At 40.9% G+C, this 19,176-nt stretch overlaps 1 protein-coding gene across 1 annotated transcript in view; it reads left to right on the top strand.

Moving 5' to 3' along the window:
• Positions 1-19,176, top strand: part of MOB3B (MOB kinase activator 3B) — a 210,126-nt gene that overhangs the window by 53,639 nt on the left and 137,311 nt on the right. Inside the window, exon 2 of the mRNA XM_037797189.1 lies at positions 17,841-18,452. Coding sequence (XP_037653117.1) covers positions 18,035-18,452 — 418 coding nt within the window. The 5' untranslated portion in view covers positions 17,841-18,034. The remainder of the gene's footprint in view (positions 1-17,840; positions 18,453-19,176) is intronic.

Genomic DNA, 19,176 nt, shown 5'->3' with positions numbered 1-19,176 from the left:
TACTTTACCAGGGGTTGAAGTTAGACCAGAAAGAAGTTTAAGAAAATTGAGGCTGTACAAGAGGAGCCTACTCTAAGTGAATGGAAAGTTTTTAGATTCCCTGTGGAGAACACTGCTGATCTCATCCTCCTGGACAGCAGCCACATTCAGGACCATGGAGCTGCAAAGCCTAGTGCTCACTGGCTCTTGTGGTGTCTTTAGAAACACCTCACAGTTGAGGGGGGTACACTGGTCTGAGCATCCTCAGTCTCTGTGCCTGCAGCTAGGCTGTTAACTGGGCCAGAGGCTCCCTGTGACTGGGTTTTCTCTCTGGCCTAAAAAAACTCTTAAGACTGAACGCCTGGTGTGTAGACATAGACCTTCTATAGATAAGTAAGTTGTCTCTTTAACCTGAGCTGTCCTTGAATCGCTGCCACAGTAAGTCTCTACTCAAAAAATAGGGAACTTTTGCAGAGGCAAGCCAGTCTGTGCAACCTAATGTTGGGGTCTCCAACAGGGCCCCCAATAAACGAATAATAATACTCTTCTTCACGTGGCTTCTGGAGAAGTTGGCTAAAACAACAAAAACAAAGATAAGAGCCAACTGAGCATGCATGAGAAAACTATTTCTCAAATTTACCGATTCAGTGAATTAGTCCCTCCCCTTCCCCTGGGGCAATATCAGTAAAAGGACAGAGAAAGGCAAGGCTTAGGGAAAATTCTCCCTTATAAAAATCAGGAATGGGGAAGTGGTACCCCTCCCCACATTTTCCATGATTTTATACATTTTGTGGGACAGGTGCTCATGTCTTGTGGGGAAGAAGTCAAAGAACAGACCAGGTTATGATTGGGAACCCTATTGATTGTGAAGCCTCTGAAATCTGATGATTTGAAAAATCTGGATTAATAAATATAGCACTTGACATTTGCCCATCTTTACTTACATTATCTTACTTACCCCAAAACAAGCTGTGATGTATCCTCATTTGACCAAAGAAGAAACTGAAGCACAAAGAGATAGTGTTTCACCAAAGAGGGCAACTAAATAAGGGGCATAGCCTGGACTCAAGCCACAGCTTTCAGACTCTAAAGTTAGGACCCTTCCATTCCTCCAGGTGGGCACATGGTTTGCAATTATTTGTTTGACTCAGTTTTATTTCTAAACTCTTTTTTAGTCTTATGGGCATGTTCATTAATTATTCGTCTCTTTTATCTCAGGGTTATGTTTCGTCCATTTGTTTTTACCAAGGCAAATTGAAAAGCTCCCAGGTAGATTATTGTTTTGTCTCTAAAAATTTGCCTAGGGATTCAGCCTTAATCCTTAAGTGGCCCATTCATTCTCTTATCAACCTACTGTTTAGGAAACTGTCCCTGTTATCAGAATATGGAGATCATAGCTGGGTTATAACCTTAGGTGTTGTGTTAACCGTGAGAATTTTAAAATTTGGTGTGAGAAAATGTTTATACTCCATTCTAAAACATATTTGACGGATTAGTGGGAGGGGGCATGGGGGATATAATTTACCCTAATATGTCAAATCCATGAACTAATAATCCATGTTGCACTAGATTTTATTGTATACCAAAAATTACTACAACTTCCTTACACTATTAAGCTAAGTGGGTTATAGATGTTGGGGAATATTGACAAATCATTTGAATTCACACTGTTTCCTTTTGCCTGAGTTAGAAGTCCACCCAAATTAAGCAAGAAGGAAGCATTTGATTTCTTTCTTGCATCCTTTGCAGGGCTCCCCATTGCACTCCCCACCCCATCCCTACTGTCTCTTACTGATAAACACATTTTTTTTTGCATGGAACTGAATCATTTTCCATTACTCATATCATTTTTTGATGTCACATCAAAAGTTATAGCTCCCTTTGTTGCCAGTCACTGTCAACTACCATATAATGGGTTTTTGTTTAACGAGCATGTTCACAGGCAATATCTCTTTTAATTCTCACAATACCCTTGAGAGGTAAACCCCATTATCTTTCCAGAAGCCATAACTGAGGCCTGTAAAGGGTTTCTTATCCCAAGACACATTGCCAGTTAATGTCATTACCAGGACTTGAATCCAGGGCTTGTGACTCCAGACCATGATGGTTTAAGAAACGTATCTTCTGGAGTGGCCCATGACCATGTACATAGGGGTGGGTCTGTGTTTTTCCTGTCTCCTTCCCTGACTTTTTACATATTCTTAGAAGTTCCTCTAGTCTTATTTTGTGAATAAAACCACTCGACTGTCTGAGAGGCAGTTTTAAGTAGTTTTGGAGTTAGCTTGGCTATTTACTTGTTCTTTGACCCGTAAAAAGATTTTAATCTCTATGACTCAGTTTCCTTAAGTGTAAAATGGGGATAATAATAATAATACTTATCTCATAGGATTGTTCTGAAAATTAAAATAAATTATAAGTCCACAATAAATGTTCGTTGTTGTTGCTGTTATATATTTACGTTGGATAGAATTCTAAGCATTCTAAGATTCCAGGTGGCTGTTTGGTCCCTCAAGAATCGGACTCTTCATTAGGATTTATATCATACTGTGAAATGATGATGATGATGACAGAAGCTCCCATATTTTTCAGGACTTACTGTGTGCCAAGTACATTGCACACACCTGCTTAAATTCTCACAGCGACCCTGCAGAGGCCGTGCCCTTAGCCCTAGGCCATATCACCTCTAAACCTTACCTGCAGTCTGTGTCAATTTTACTCACCACTTTCAAGTTTAAAATTGTACCCTTTTGAAAATTAGAATTGTATTTTCCAATTTCCAGTCTTCTAGCCCATTTTGTGTTCTCTACCACCTTAAAGATCTCTTGTAGTGTTTCCAGATGTCACACGCAAGCTCCCATTGTTCCAGGGATATGAATTTTCCAAACTCCAAGACTCATATTCACTTAGAGTGATTGAGAGTAAATAAGTCTGTTGACAGTTACAGGAACCAAGTTCCTTAAATTTGGACTTTTTTTTTAAACAAGACTTTTCCCAGAAAGGACTGGCATACTCTGTGTCAAACAGAATAGAAAGAAATGGGAATTAGCAATGACCCTTATCCCAGTGTATCTAGTGGAGCTTCTGAGTGACAGCACACCAACTGGTATACGCCTGTGCTTTAAAAGTAAAAATATTGTATAGTGTCCCCCCAGAATTCATGCCCTCAGAACGTGACCTCATTTGGAAATAGAGTCTTTGCAGATGTAAAGGGAGGGTTGGAGATGAGATCAGACTGAATTAGGGAGGGCCCTGAATCTAATGAGAGTGTCCTTAGATGAGACAGAAAAGAAAACGACACAGAGACACACAGAGAAGACCATCCAAAGATGGAGGCAAAGATTGGAGTTATGCTACACAAGGAATACCAAGAGTTATCAGAGTCTGGAAGAGACAAGGAAGGATTCTCTTGTAGAGCCTTCAGGGGGAGTGCAGCTCCAATGACTCCACGATTTCAGACTTCCGACTTCTAGAACTGTGAAATAATAAACTTCTGTTGTTTTAAACCACTAAATTTTTGGTAATTTGTTACATCAGCCCTAGAAAGCTAATATAACTTGCCTCAATTTTTTATTCCAACTGTTATATTGACTCCATCTGCAGTTCCCTCCCCACCCCCCCATTCCCTTCCATCACCTACCGTATGTATTTGTGTGCTCAAAAGGGCACTTCTTTTTTTTTTTTTATCTTCATTTTATTGAGATATATTCACATACCACGCAGTCATACAAAACAAATCGTACATTCGATTGTTCACAGTACCATTACATAGTTGTACATTCATCACCTAAATCAATCCCTGACACCTTCATTAGCACACACACAAAAGTAACAAGAATAATAATTAAAGTGAAAAAGACCAATTGAAGTAAAAAAGAACACTGGGTACCTTTGTCTGTTTGTTTCCTTCTCCTATTTTTCTACTCATCCATCCGTAAACTAGACAAAGTGGAGTGTGGTCCTTATGGCTTTCCCAATCCCATTGTCACCCCTCATAAGCTACATTTTTATACAATTGTCTTTGAGATTCATGGGTTCTGGGTTGTAGTTTGATAGTTTCAGGTATCCACCACCAGCTACCCCAATTCTTTAGAACCTAAAAAGGGTTGTCTAAAGTGTGCGTAAGAGTGCCCACCAGAGTGACCTCTCGGCTCCTTTTGGAATCTCTCTGCCACTGAAGCTTATTTCCTTTCCTTTCACATCACCCTTTTGGTCAAGAAGATGTTCTCCGTCCCACGATGCCAGATCTACATTCCTCCCCGGGAGTCATATTCCATGTTGCCAGGGAGATTCACTCCCCTGGGTGTCTGATCCCATGTAGGGGGAGGGCAGTGATTTCACCTTTCAAGTTGGCTTAGCTAGAGAGAGAGGGCCACATCTGAGCAACAAAGAGGCATTCGGGAGGAGGCTCTTAGGCACAATTATAGGGAGGCCTAGCCTCTCCTTTGCAGCAACCGTCTTCCCAAGGGCAAATCCTGTGGTAGAGGGCTCAACCCATCAAACCACCAGTCCCCTATGTCTGCGGTCATGTTAGCAACCATCGAGGTGGGGTAGGCCAATACCCCTGCATTCTCCACAGGCTCCTCAAGGGGGCACTACATCTTTTTTTCCTTGTTTTTCTTTCTTTTTTTTTAACTTTCCTTTCTTTTTTAAATCAACTGTATGAAAAAAAAAAATAAAAAAAAACAAACATACAATAAAAGAACATTTCAAAGAGACCATAACAAGGGAGTAGGAAAAAGACAACTAACCTAAGATAACTGCTTAACTTCCAACCTGTTCCTACTTTACCCCAAGAAAGTTACCTAATATAGCAACATTTCTGTGAACTTGTTCCTACTATATCCATCAGAAATTAACAGACCATAGTCATTCCTGGGCAACCCCAGAACATTAAATAGCTTATCTGTTCTTGGATTATTGTTCCCCCTTCCTTAATTGCTCTCTATCGCTAGTTCCCCTACATTCTACATTATAAACCATTTGTTTTACATTTTTCAAAGTTCACATTAGTGGTAGCATATAATATTTCTCTTTTTGTGCCTGGCTTATTTTGCTCAGCATTATGTCTTCAAGGTTCATCCATGTTGTCATATGTTTCACGAGATCGTTCCTTCTTACTGCCGTGTAGTATTCCATCGTGTGTATATGCCACGTTTTCTTTATCCACTCATCTGTTGAAGGACATTTGGGTTGTTTCCATCTCTTGGCAATTGTGAATAATGCTGCTATGAACATTGGCATGCAGATATCTGTTCGTGTCACTGCTTTCCGATCTTCCGGGTATATACCGAGAAGTGCAATCGCTGGATCGAATCTAGTTTTCTAAGGAACTGCCAGACTGACTTCCAGAGTGGCTGAACCATTATACAGTCCCACCAACAATGAATGAGAGTTCCAGTTTCTCCACATCCCCTCCAGCATTTGTAGTTTCCTGTTTGTTTAATGGCAGCCATTCTAATCGGTGTGAGATGGTATCTCGTGGTCTTAATTTGCATCTCTCTAATAGCTAGTGAAGCTGAACATTTTTTCATGTGTTTCTTGGCCATTTGTATTTCCTCTTCAGAGAACTGTCTTTTCATATCTTTTGCCCATTTTATAATTGGGCTGTCTGTACTATTGTCATTGAGTTGTAGGATTTCTTTATATATGCAAGATATCAGTCTTTTGTCAGATACATGGTTTCCAAAAATTTTTTCCCATTGAGTTGGCTGCCTCTTTACCTTTTTGAGAAATTCCTTTGAGGTACAGAAACTTCTAAGCTTGAGGAGTTCCCATTTATCTATTTTCTCTTTTGTTGCTTGTGCTTTGGGTGTAAAGTCTAGGAAGTGGCCGCCTAATACAAGGTTTTGAAGATGTTTTCCTACATTATCTTCTAGGAGTTTTATGGTACTTTCTTTTATATTGAGATCTTTGATCCATTTTGAGTTAATTTTTGTGTAGGGTGTGAGGTAGGGGTCCTCTTTCATTCTTTTGGATATGGATATCCAACTCTCCCAGCCCCATTTGTTGAAAAGACCATTATGACTCAGTTCAGTGACTTTGGGGGCCTTATCAAAGATCTGTCGGCCATAGATCTGAGGGTCTATCTCTGAATTCTCAATTCAATTCCATTGATCTATATGTCTATCTTTGTGCCAGTACCATGCTGTTTTGACAACTGTGGCTTTATAATAAGCTTCAAAGTCAGGCAGTGTAAGTCCTCCCACTTCGTTTTTCTTTTTTAGAGTGTCTTTAGCAATTCGAGGCATCTTCCCTTTCCAAATAAATTTGATAACTAGCTTTTCCAAGTCTGCAAAGTAGGTTGTTGGAATTTTGATTGGGATTGCATTGAATCTGTAGATGAGTTTGGGTAGAATTGACATCTTAATGACATTTAGCCCTCCTATCCATGAACATGGAATATTTTTCCATCTTTTAAGGTTCCCTTCTATTTCTTTTAGTAGAGTTATGTAGTTTTCTTTGTATAGGTCTGTTACATCTTTGGTTAAGTTTATTCCTAGGTACTTGATTTTTTTAGTTGCTATTGAAAATGGTATCTTTCTCTTGAGTGTCTCTTCAGTTTGTTCATTTCTAGCATATAGAAACATTACTGACTTATGTGCATTAATCTTGTATCTCACTACTTTGCTAAATTTGTTTATTAGCTCTAGTAGCTGTATCGTCGATTTCTCAGGGTTTTCTAGATATAAGATCATATCATCTGCAAACAATGACAGTTTTACTTCTTCTTTTCCAATTTGGATGCCTTTTATTTCTTTGTCTTGCCGGATTGCCCTGGCTAGCACTTCCAGCACAATTTTGAGTAACAGTGGTGACAGCGGGCATCCTTGTCTTGTTCCTGATCTTAGAGGGAAGGCTTTCAGTCTCTCACCATTGAGTACTATGCTGGCTGTGGGTTTTTCATATATGCTCTTTATCATATTGAGGAAGTTTCCTTCAATTCCTACCTTTTGAAGTGTTTTTATCAAAAAGGGATGTTGGATTTTGTCAAATGCTTTTTCAGCATCTATTGAGATGATCATTAGATTTTTCCCTTTCGAATTTTTAATGTGTTGTAATACATTGATTGATTTTCTTATGTTGAACCATCCTTGCATGCCTGGAATGAACCCCACTTGGTCATGGTGTATGATTTTTTTAATGTGTCTTTGGATTCGATTTGCAAGTATTTTGTTGAGGATTTTTGCATCTGTATTCATTAGGGAGATTGGCCAGTAGTTTTCCTTTTTTGTAACATCTTTGCCTCGTTTTGGTATTGGATTGATGTTAGCTTCATAAAATGAGTTAGGTAGTGTTCCATTTTCTTCAATGTTTTGAAAGAGTTTGAGTAAGATTGGTGTCAGTTCTTTCTGGAAAGTTTGGTAGAATTCCCCTGTGAAGCCATCTGGCCCTGGGCATTTATTTGTGGGAAGCTTTTTGATGACTGATTGGATCTCTTTGCTTGTGATGGGTTGGTTGAGGTCTTCTATTTCTTCTTTGGTCAGTCTAGGTTCTTCATATGTTTCCAGGAAATTGTCCATTTCCTCTACATTATCCAATTTGTTGCTATACAGTTGTTCATAGTATCCTCTTATAATTTTTTTAATTTCTTCAGGATCTGCAGTTATGTCACCTTTTTCATTCATTATTTTGTTTATATGGGTCTTCTCTCTTTTTGATTTTGTCAGTCTAGCTAGGGGCTTGTCAATCTTGTTGATCTTCTCAAAGAACCAACTTTTGGTGATATTTATCCTCTCTATTGTTTTTTTGTTCTCTATGTCATTTATTTCTGCTTTAATCCTTGTTATTTCTTTTCTTGTACTTGGTTGAGGATTGGTTTGCTGTTCATTTTCTAGCTTCTTCAGTTGATCCATTAGTTCTTTGATTTTGGCTCTTTCTTCCTTTTTAATATATGCGTTTAGTGCTATAAATTTCCCCCTTAGCACTGCTTTTGCGGCATCCCATAGGTTTTGGTGTGTTGTGTTCTCATTTTCATTCGTCTCTAGTTGTTAAATCTAATTCATTTATCAGATTGTTTAGGTTTTCAATTTCCTTATTGGTGTTCTGTCTAGTTGATCTATCTATAGGGGAGAGTGATGTGTTGAAGTCTCCCACAATTATTGTGGAAACATCAATTGCTTCCTTTAGTTCTGCCAGTGTTTCTCTCATGTATTTTGTGGCACCTTGATTGGGTGCATAGACATTTACGATTGTTATTTCTTCATGTTGAATTGCCCCTTTTATTAGTATGTAGTGGCCTTCTTTGTCTCTCAAAACATCCCTGCATTTGAAGTCTATTTTATCTGAGATTAATATTGCTACACCTGCTTTCTTTTGGCTGTAGCTTGCATGAAATATTTTTTTCCATCCTTTCACTTTCAATTTCTTTGTGTCCCTGTGTCTAAGATGAGTCTCTTGTATGCAACATATTGATGGTTCATTTTTTTTGATCCATTCTGCGAATCTATATCTTTTAATTGGGGAGTTTAATCCATTTACATTCAACGTTATAACCGTGAAGGCATTTCGTGAATCAGCCATCTTATCGTTTGGTTTATGTTTGTCATATTTTTCCCCTCTGTCTATTAATATCCTTTATTGTACCCATACCGAATCTCTTTAGTACTGAACCTTTCTCCAAGCCTCTCTGTCCTTTCTTTGTTTGTCTGTAGGGCTCCTTTTAGTATCTGAAGTAGGGCAGGTCTCTTGTTAGCAAATTCTCTCAGCATTTGTTCGTCTGTGAAAAATTTAAGCTCTCCCTCAAATTTGAAGGAGAGCTTTGCTGGATAAAGTATTCTTGGTTGGGAATTTTTCTCACTCAGAATTTTAAATATATCCTGCCACTGCCTTCTCGCCTCCGTGGTGGCTGCTGAGTAGTCACTACTTAGTCTTATGCTGTTTCCTTTGTATGTGGTGAATTGTTTTTCTCTTGCTGCTTTCAGAACTTGCTCCTTCTCTTCCGTGTTTGACAGTGTGATCAGAGTTTGTCTCGGAGTGGGTTTATTTGGATTTATTCTATTTGCAGTTCGCTGATCATTTATGATTTGTGTATTTATGTTGTTTAGAAGATTTGGGAAGTTTTCCCCAACAATTTCTTTGAATACTCTTCCTAGACCTTTCCCTTTTCTTCCCCTTCTGGAACACCAATGAGTCTTATATTCGGATGTTTTATCTTATCCATCATATCCCTGAAGTCCGTTTCGATTTTTTCAATTTTTTTCCCCATTCTTTCTTTTATGCTTTCATTTTCCGTTCTGTCATCTTCCAGGTCACTGATTTGTTGTTCAACTTCCTCTAGTCTTGTACTATGAGTGTCCAGAATCTTTTTAATTTGGTCGTTTCTTTAATTTCCATAAGATCATCTATTTTTTTATTTAGTCTTGCAATGTCTTCTTTATGCTCTTCTAGGGTCTTCTTGATATCCTTTGTATCCCGTACTATGGTCTCATTGTTCATCTTTAGTTCTTTGAGTAGCTGCTCTAGGTGCTGTGTCTCTTCTAATCTTTTGATTTGGGTGCTTGGGCTTGGGTTATCCATATCGTCTGGTTTTTTCATATGCTTTAGAATTTTCTGTTGTTTTTGGCCTCTTGGCATTTGCAGAACTTGATAGGGTTCTTTTAGGGTTGTAGACCAATTGAAGTCCTTATCTCTAATTTATCAGATCTACAGCTTCGTGGAGTACACTTCCTCTAACTAACCAGCAGGTGGCGTCCACGAGTCACCTGTTCTCCACAAGGCAGGTCTCCCCTGCTTAGCCTTTGTGGTGAGTGGGGGAGTGAGCCTTGTGGGGTCCAACTGGTGTACCAAGCTTGCGTGTGTAGTTGGTGTTGCCCACCCTGTATATGGGGCGTGTTTCTGGGCAGTCAGGGAGGGGGTGGTGGCTCTAACAATCAAATCTCCCTGGTGATCCTAGAGTTTTAAAGCTGCTGCAATAGTCTAATCCTTCAGTTCAGTCCTGCCACAGTTTGTCTCTGCCACTGACCTTGGTATTGGCATATGGCTCCTGAGACTTGCAAGTGGGCCCCTCTTCCAGGCCGTGCACCCCCTGGTCCTCTGTTGAGGGATGACTGTGCTATGTCACAGGTGAGTGCCGTCCCCCCAGGGCGGTTCTGGGCTGCTGGGCTGTGTAGGGAGGCTGCCAATCTGCTGAAATGATGGCTGAATGGGGCTTTGTTAATTCACACTGCTCCACCTTCCCAACTCTGGGACAATCAGCTGAGGTTGCAGGGAAGGCTAATGTCCACGCCCAGTTTTGTGGTGTGTGCGTGTTATTTGAAGCACTTCCGTCACACTGGGTTGTCTGGGGCAGCTCTGGGCTATGGGGCTGGCGATGGGCAGGAGTGTTTCCTGTCCACCAGGATGATGGCTGTGAGCGGACACCCCCCTTTTCTTGGGAAGTTGTGGTGTTTAGTGAATTTTCTCAGCCACTGGATTATTGCCTTTTGTCTCAGAGCTCTCTTAGTTCTGCTCTTGTCTTGACCTGCGCAAATTGCAAGTCTTTGAAGCTTTCTGTATTGGGCTTCTTAGAGTAATTGTTTTAGAAAAAGAAAAAAGGATTAAAAAAAAAAAAAAAGGGCCCTCCTCAGAGATCTAATGGGTTATTGAAATGCTAAGAGACAAAGCAATTAGGGCCATTAAGGAAAGGTCCACAGGGCAGAGAGATCAGCTTTTCTTCGGGATTTGCATATGAGCCTCAGGGCCTGAGCTCTGCCCTTCCCCTTTCTATGTTCACCAGAACTCCAAAAATTCCCCACTTTTATTTTGGAGTTTTTTGTGCTGTTTTTTTCTATGCCTGTCTCCTCTGTGCTGGGCTGTCTGTTCTCAGATTCTCTGGTGTCTGGTCTCAGTCTATCTATGGTTGGAGGTTGGATCAGTAGAATGAGTTTCTGATAAGGGCTGCCACTGCAGTTCTCCCTTCTCCTTCCCGGAGCTGACAGCCCCTCCTCCCAGGGGACTGAGCCTGGCAGGGAGGGGTGCAGGGCCCCTGGCCACAAAAACTTACAGATTTCGCTGATCTCAGCAGTTTCACGTTTTCATGAGTGTTGTATGAAGTATGCCCAAAGTCAGATTGCTCTGTGGTGTCCAGTCCACGCAGTTCCTGGCTTTCTACCTACTTTCCTGGAGGAGTAAGTAAAACATACAGCTCACCAGTCCGCCATCTTGCCCCGCTTCCGGCACTTCTTAATATAGCAAGAAGTTACTGATGTGGAGATGTTTTCTTAATTTTCTTTTTCTTTTTTTCTTTAAAAAATCAGTACAATCATTAGTATCTTAAAGATTAAATGGATCAACTGGGCTTTTATATTATAATAATTTTGCTTTCACTACTTATGTTTAAAACTGTGCTAAGTGCAGATCAACCCTATAATCCCAAGGTCGGACCAAGGATTCTCCTTTTTCCTCATTGTTAGGAATCCCAGCCAGTCTCTGTTGGCCCCTGGAAGGCCTGCTTTATTTAAGAGAATATTTTTTTTTAAAGTCTTTCGTTTCTTCAGTGGATTGAGTATGTGGTATCTTAAAGTACACTAAGTAAGATACTCGTTTCTTTCCTTCCACCCTTTCCACTCTTTCTCACTATGGAGTGTCCCCTCTGAATGTAAATGTCTAAGTCTATGAAGTGATGAATAATTATGGGTCACTGCTGTTGAACACCTGTGCATTGATCACCGCTGCTGTTGCTGCTGCAGCAGTATGTGAAGTTCTAGGAGATACTGTCAGTTTTGGAATATTTACTCATACTTTTAATGCTGGAATATCCACACTGATGACAATAAATAAGCATATGAAACAGTGACCATTGAGGAGCTGGAAAATCAGAGGGAGAGAGGTTCACATGACGCAGTTCTGTAGGGCTATACCCATTCATGCTGACTTCATCTGTGTTCAGAAACACAATAAGCATTTTAAAGCCATGAACTCATGTATGTCTTTGAAGATTAAAACAAGACAGCAATGTTTCTCCCTAGTAATCTAACAAAATGCATTGAAATGGTGGCTCAAAGGTGAGGTGGTTGATTAGTTGGACCTATATATATATATGTATGTGTGCGTGCATGTGTATGTGTATGTATATGCATGTGTGTATATATGTGCGTGTGTGTGTGTGTATATATATGTATATGTATATGTACATGTATATGTATATGTATATATCAAGCTGCTTCTCAGGTGGAATGCAGAAATCTCTCCAATTGTGGGGAAGCCTCGTCAGTGAAGATAGCACTTAATGAACAGGCAGGAGTAAAACCATGCAAAAGGGTTAATGGAATTGCACCTTCAGATGCATATTTTATTGGAGCCTGTGAAGGTCAGATGATGTTCATCTTATTCACATACATACATACACTCTCACCTCCGTAATCATTTCAGAATGTAATAGTTTTTTAGAAAGGCGTTTGTTCTAATTTTCATACCCTAAACTTAGCCAGAAAGAGAGAGATTATTGCAATCCATTAGGGCCTAATGGAATTTCATTGGCCCTAAATGTCAGAGTGTAGTTTTCCCTTCTACTTTTATTCAATATTTAGGGTGTGGAAAGAGGTTCCATGAAGGGCTTGGCAAACCCTAGAGAGTAAAATATAGGGAGAGGATGAGAAGTCAGACTAGTCCTTCTTCACCTCTGAAGGATTGGAATGATATGTAACTCAGGAGAAATGGGAAGTCTGTTTGAGAGATAAGTTAGCTGTCTTGGCCTTGTAGGAGATGGGCGTGTAACTTCAGAGCATCTGGACAGCTCAAAATGCCCGACTTCAGTGAGCTTCAGGTTAAGGTACAGCTTGCAAACAACTAAGCTACACTTTGATGCAAAGGGTTCTTCATTCATTGTTATTTATTCATTCATTCAGCAGACGTTTAGTGAAGTCACTTCTGTACCAGGCACCATTCTAAGTCCTGGGGTCCCAGGAGTGAAGACGATGCAGTACCTTCCTCAGGGGCAGCACTTCTGGGCCTTTCTCCTATGGCCTTCCTGTAGTGAATTGCCCTGCAAAAAGACCCCCTCGTACAGATGAGATATTGATTGGTATCACTGTGGTCCCTCCCCCTTCTGTTTCCCACCCCCTCCTGTGCCATCAAAGTCTTTTAGAGGGGGTCTCAGCGAAAGGAGATGGATCTCTCAGGAGTGAGTCGTAGAGTGGTTTTATTCCTTCCTCTCCCCTGGCAAGGACTTGCTGAGTTCTTAACTAATGAGGCAGAAGACATCAATAGGAAAAGAAAAATAAGAATTTTACTCGCCAACGTTGCTTAGTTACTTTGTCAACATTCCCTTGCAGCCCAGCCGAATTCTCTCTGCATATTTTTATAGAGCATATGTTTTATTGCTCTAATTGATCTGTTAAACAGAAACTATGAAGAACACATGGAGCTCAACACATATCAATTTTATGATATTTCTTTGGATTTCCATTTTTCTCTTTCCATAAGACCTCACTCTTTATCGTTCCTTTCATTCCTCATCTAATACTCTGAAGGAATCCATGCTGGTACATTTAACTTTGTGGCTTAAAAAGCAAAAGCCAATAGCTAACCTCAGAACTAGGCCATCAAATTGTTAACTCTTAAAGGCAGGGACCAAGTTTTAATTAACTCTGTGTCCCCAGTGCCTAGTACCATGTCTCTCACACATAAGGCTTTAGTAAATGCTTATTGATTGAGTGATAACGGGGCTTCAGATACTTACTGAGATCCAGCATTGTGGTGGGAGCTATTCATAACACAGGATTTGTTTTTAGTTTCTATCCAGTGGGCAAAACTTATGACTTGTTCTTTTCTTTCTGGAAGCTAGACAGAGAATAAGCACTGTGTTGTTGCTCATGCTGCATATTATTCAGCCAAAGAAGCTGTCCTGCATGAGGCTGCAGTAGCAGTGGTCCACAGTCTGTCTGGCATTGTGAGTAGGCATTCACCGGGCACCTCCTATGTGCTGGGTGCTGTGCTCGCCATATCAATCCAGAATCAGAGACTCGGTCATTGTCACCATCTGTCAAGGCAATGGTATCCAAAACAGTGAGTCTCTCCTCATTCTTTTTTTCTGAAATGCACAGACATGCAACTGAAGGCTGTGTTTATGAAAGAAACTGGTGAAAAAATAACAAATGGAAATTTATTTATTCATCTCTTTTCCCAGCCAGTCCTGCAGCCCTCCAAACAATGCTTCTCAAAGCATACACATTTCCTGAGATTAGGTTAAAATGCAGATTCAGATCCAGTAGATCTGGGGTAAGGCCTGAGGCACATCTAGACACCGAATTTACTGGTCCATGGACGGCACTTCAAGTCTCCAGGTCTAACCTACCTAAGGGAGCCTGTTAGAAGTGCATACTCTCAGGCCTCACCCAGACCACCTGGATCAGAGCCTGCAGTATTTTTTTTTCTAAACAAGATCCTTGCTTTAAAATTTGAGAAACACTGCTCTAATAAATTAATACACCTACAAGTATTAATTATGACCATGTGTCCCATGGGGCCCTGCTTGGAAAATAAGGCCAAGTAGATTTAACATTTCCTTTTTCATTTCAAAATTTTTGGAAGTACCTACACCATTGTGGCACCTGACACACAAAGACACAGACAGATCCTTCTTTGTTCAGTCATTCAGTGGCAGGGCGAATCTGTTGTTACCCATCCTCAACCGCCATTGCCTTTAAACAAGGGGGCCTACCTGGCCAACCCACTCACTCTCAAGAGAACTTCCTATCTGACCAGAACAGACATCCTCATACCTGAGCATGTCAGAATGATTAACCAGTTTGGACCAAGCATCAGAAGATCAGATTTTCTATTTTCCTGTCAGTCAAATGGGGGTAATAATGCCATCTGTTCGAGGTTCTTTTATAGTCTCATTGTGAGAAGTTTTAAAATATACATGTGAAGGAGCTTTGAAAACATAAGGATGGTCATGAGATTTGAAAACAGCTTTAGTAAGAAAAAAAGTCACTTATGTTTTCATGTCAGAGAGATCTGGATTCAAATTTAGCCTCACCATCTACTAACTCTGTGATTTACGTAGATTATTTAATGAGTTTAGCCTCAATTTCTTTTCATATAAAATGGTCATAAGAACATCCACCATGCAAGGTTGTGGTGAGGATTAGATGTGTTAATAATCCATAGAAAGGGTATGGTATGAAGTAGAGTTTAATGAATGGTGGCTAAGAGAAACACATTAAGGGACTTGGTTAAGAAGTAACCCTCCAAAGACAATATCTCCCTCAAGTAAACTTGTTAGGGTAGGGCAAGAAGAGAGGGTGATTTTAAAGCTGGTTAAAGTTTTGGAGCAACAGCAGCTCAAGAGACTGGTATCTTGAAGTCAATTATCTAAGTATCTCTGGAAAAAAAATCCTCAAATTTCAAGCAACCTTTTAATATTCACTTAAATATCAGTGATTACTGACTACTGCAGGGCTCTGTAATGAGAAAGATTTGCTATGATTATTCTGTTTCATTCACACACCCCATCAGAGATGCCAGAGAGACTTGGTGGTGTCCACTGGTGTGGAAGAATGTTTCCACATTGGTTTCCATGCGAGTGAACATTCCAGGCTGCAGGAAAACAGCAGTTAGTGACACAGAGGGTCATGGGAGCTCTGACGACCTTGTGTGTTGATGGTACCTCATTATCAGAATAACAGAACAGCAAGTCCTGTTTGCTTGAGACCTGAGGGGGTGGCTGTTGGGTTGTTACTGCTTTATTGTTAGCAATTAAGCATTTTGCAACACAGAGGGACTATTGTCTATTTTTTTTTAAAAGTGTTCTCAACATACTTTTTTTTAATCTTTCCAACCTCTAGATCATGCTTTTATTTTGGAAATGCCCTTTCAAAGCTCTCAGATTTCTTAAGCCTCTTCCCGGGCAGGCCAAGCCTTTGAGAAGGTATTCTTTTGACGAGAATATCCTTCTCTTTCCCTAGAGTTTGTAGAGGGGAGTTGGACTGTCTGTGTTGACATCCTTGCAGGTGATAGTCTAAAATATGAGTGTGATTTCATAGGTAGCCTCAGGCAGAGAGGCCACGGGAGCTGCTTTTCCACATGGTCTTTGGTGGTCTGTGTGTATGGGGGTGGGGGCATGTAAGCTAAATGCCATGGGAGGAGAAAAAAAACTTAATGTGAAAACCCCTTAGGAGGAGAGGGCAGGGGTCAGAGAGAGGAAATGAGCAGCCAAATGCCGCAGGGAATGGAGGCAAGAGGCATTCAGCTGATCAGCAGTTCCGAGAAAAGAGCGGACTGTGAGAGAGCACCAGCATTATCTCAGGTATATTTCTTTGTCTTAATAACTTAAGGTTGAATGCGTCCCCAAACTGTGTTTGAGTACGGAATGGCAGACCCTTTCTGAACAGTTTGGCGAGATCATGCGCAAAATCCGTTTTAATAGATTCCATAATGGGCTGGTCAGAATCCAGGCACAGCTGTTGGTGCTTCATTCGTGATTGAACCAGTTATTTCCTCTCTGTTTCAAGGACACAGGACACAGTTTTCACCTCCAGCGAATATACACTAGTGGTCTTTGGGAAGCTCTGGGGAATGGAGCTGAATAAGCCAGCAGGTATAAGAGGCTGAAAGGCATCATTTTTTTTAGAATATAAGGCCTTGTGGTAAGAGCATTTTCTTGAATTCAAGAAACTGGGATTTCAACCCCAGCTATGCGTTACTAGCTACAGGACTTTGTTGGGCAAGGAATTTTATCTCTTAGAGATACTGGGATAGTATTCCTGTTTTATCTACTATAAACCTCACCAGATTTTTGTGAGGGTCAAATGAGATAATAGAGAAGAGAGCATTGAAAACTTCAAAACTGCACTATTCTGGTAGCCACTAGCTGCACCTGGCTATTTAACTTTAAATTAATTAAAATTAAATAAAATGATTTCAAGTCACACTAGCCATATTTCAAGTACTCGATAGCCACCTGTGGCTAATAGTTATCATATTGGACAACGGGGATAGGGAGAATTTGCACAGAAAGTTTGGTTGGACAGTCAGCCTCAAAGCACTATCCAGGATATGACATTAAGAATGTAAGGATGGTACATTGCAGGGCTGACAAATGCTGTCATAGTCATGGATCCTTGGAGAGAAAAAGAACCCACACGAGTTAGCAGAAGTAAAATAAAGGCTTTATTTGACTAATTGGGGATAACTTCTAGAGCCCAATAGCAGGGAACACAGTTAGGTTTCAAGAAGTTGCTGGTGAACTAGTTCCTAGAAAATGATTAGGAACTAAAGAAGCCATCTTATCACTTTCTCTTTCTTTTTCTCATACTTCCCTTTCCCTGTGGTCTTGTCTCTATTTCTCTATATTTTGGCCTCATTCTCCTTTCTCTATTTCCAGACCAGCTTTCTTAAGTCTTCTACCAGGCTCAGTTTACCTCATTTCTCAGGGATAATGCCCAACAAATCTGGGTTATGATTCTAATTGCCAGGAGAGAGATTTTTATTAGCCAGCTTGGTGTGATGACCACCCCTGCTCCAATCAGCTGAATCTGGTAGATTGAGAGCAGATGCTTACTCAGTAGGGCTGGAGGTGGGTGGGGGCAGATGCTCAGAAAAGGAGCATATGAGCATATGTGGGATAGGGCTGGGTCATTGACCACTTGACTTTAACACCATGGAAGGTCCATTGAACCTAAGATCACACAAGGACCAGCCAGCAGAGAGTTGACAAACGCCTGGAAGTAAAAGAGTGGGATGTCTTTTCTTCTTTGGTTATTTGCGTGGTTGCATCACCAGTACAGATTCACAGAGGAGTGGTTTAGCTTCCATGCCCATATGCGCAGTTGGAAGTGAGCACAGCCAGAAATACAAGATGTAAATCAGTTGTAAGCCTTTGTCATTTCTTATATGCAAACTGGGCACTCATGAGTTCCCTTTTTCTCTTCTGCCTCTAGAAAGGAACATGAGGTTCCCCTGGAAATCATTCAAAAGGAAGATGGAAGGGGCTGTTTAAAAGAGATAAGAGCCGCAGGACACAAGACAGGCTTGAGGGCCGGTAGAAGAAAACCCTGTTGGGCCGCATTTCACACTGAATCGGTCCTGGTGCCTTTTTGCTTCCTGCAAAAGCAAGGGAGATAAGCAGAAGACCATGTCCATAGCCCTGAAGCAGGTGTTCAACAAGGACAAGACCTTCCGGCCCAAGAGGAAATTTGAACCTGGCACACAAAGGTTTGAGCTCCACAAGCGGGCGCAGGCATCCCTCAACTCAGGTGTGGACCTGAAGGCAGCGGTGCAGCTGCCCAGCGGGGAAGACCAGAATGACTGGGTGGCTGTGCACGTGGTGGACTTCTTCAATCGGATCAACCTCATCTACGGTACCATCTGTGAATTCTGCACCGAGCAGACCTGCCCTGTGATGTCAGGGGGCCCCAAATATGAGTATCGGTGGCAGGATGACCTTAAGTACAAGAAGCCGACTGCCCTGCCAGCTCCCCAGTACATGAACCTTCTTATGGACTGGATCGAGGTCCAGATCAACAATGAGGACATATTTCCAACGTGTGTGGGTAAGTCTTTTACCAGCTTCTTGGTTATTTTTTCATGCCCCTCCCAAGCTCAGAAAGCTTGCAGAGGCTTCTTCCAAGACATGAGTTGCAAGCTAGATAACATTCAGGTCAGTGTTTCCCTGAATCCTATCACTCACATACCTTGTTTCTTTCTCCATATCTAAATACTTCATTGAAATTTTAAAAATATCATCTGTGGACCACTTAAAACTGTGGACTCCAGTGGTACACATGCCATTTGCTGGGGAACTCTGACTTGGTGAAGTGTTAGATTTGATCTGGTTGACTTCCTTAGGACTAGACTTGAATCCACCCAGTTATCCTGGTAAGGCTCTTACTTTTTTTGATGACTTGAAAGTTAAAGTTAAGTTGACTCTGGTGCAATTATTGGTATTCATCTCTAAGGATCAAGAAATCCCAGTACAAGGATCCATGGATTTATTTGGAGGTCAAATATACAGGGGATTGGCATTCTGGGGAAATAAAGATCCTGGCATTCTGTCCTTCCATCTCCCAATCCAGGTTATTAATTCCAGATTATATTGTTAATCCTGGATCCTTATGTAGCTGCTGGACCCACCGGGACACTGGAAATGAAATGCAAATGCTTTTGTTTGCTTTGTGCTATAAACCATAAAACTCTCCAAGGGGAAGGACCAAACCTTTCATACCTTTTATATTGCTTTATGATGCTGATCACTGGATTTCCCGTGCAATGACTGGC

This window comes from Choloepus didactylus, chromosome 10 (assembly GCF_015220235.1).
Source record: "Choloepus didactylus isolate mChoDid1 chromosome 10, mChoDid1.pri, whole genome shotgun sequence".
Lineage (NCBI taxonomy): Eukaryota > Metazoa > Chordata > Mammalia > Pilosa > Megalonychidae > Choloepus > Choloepus didactylus.
Note: the sequence above shows the minus strand (reverse complement) of the source record. Positions and strands in the feature narration are given on the sequence as shown.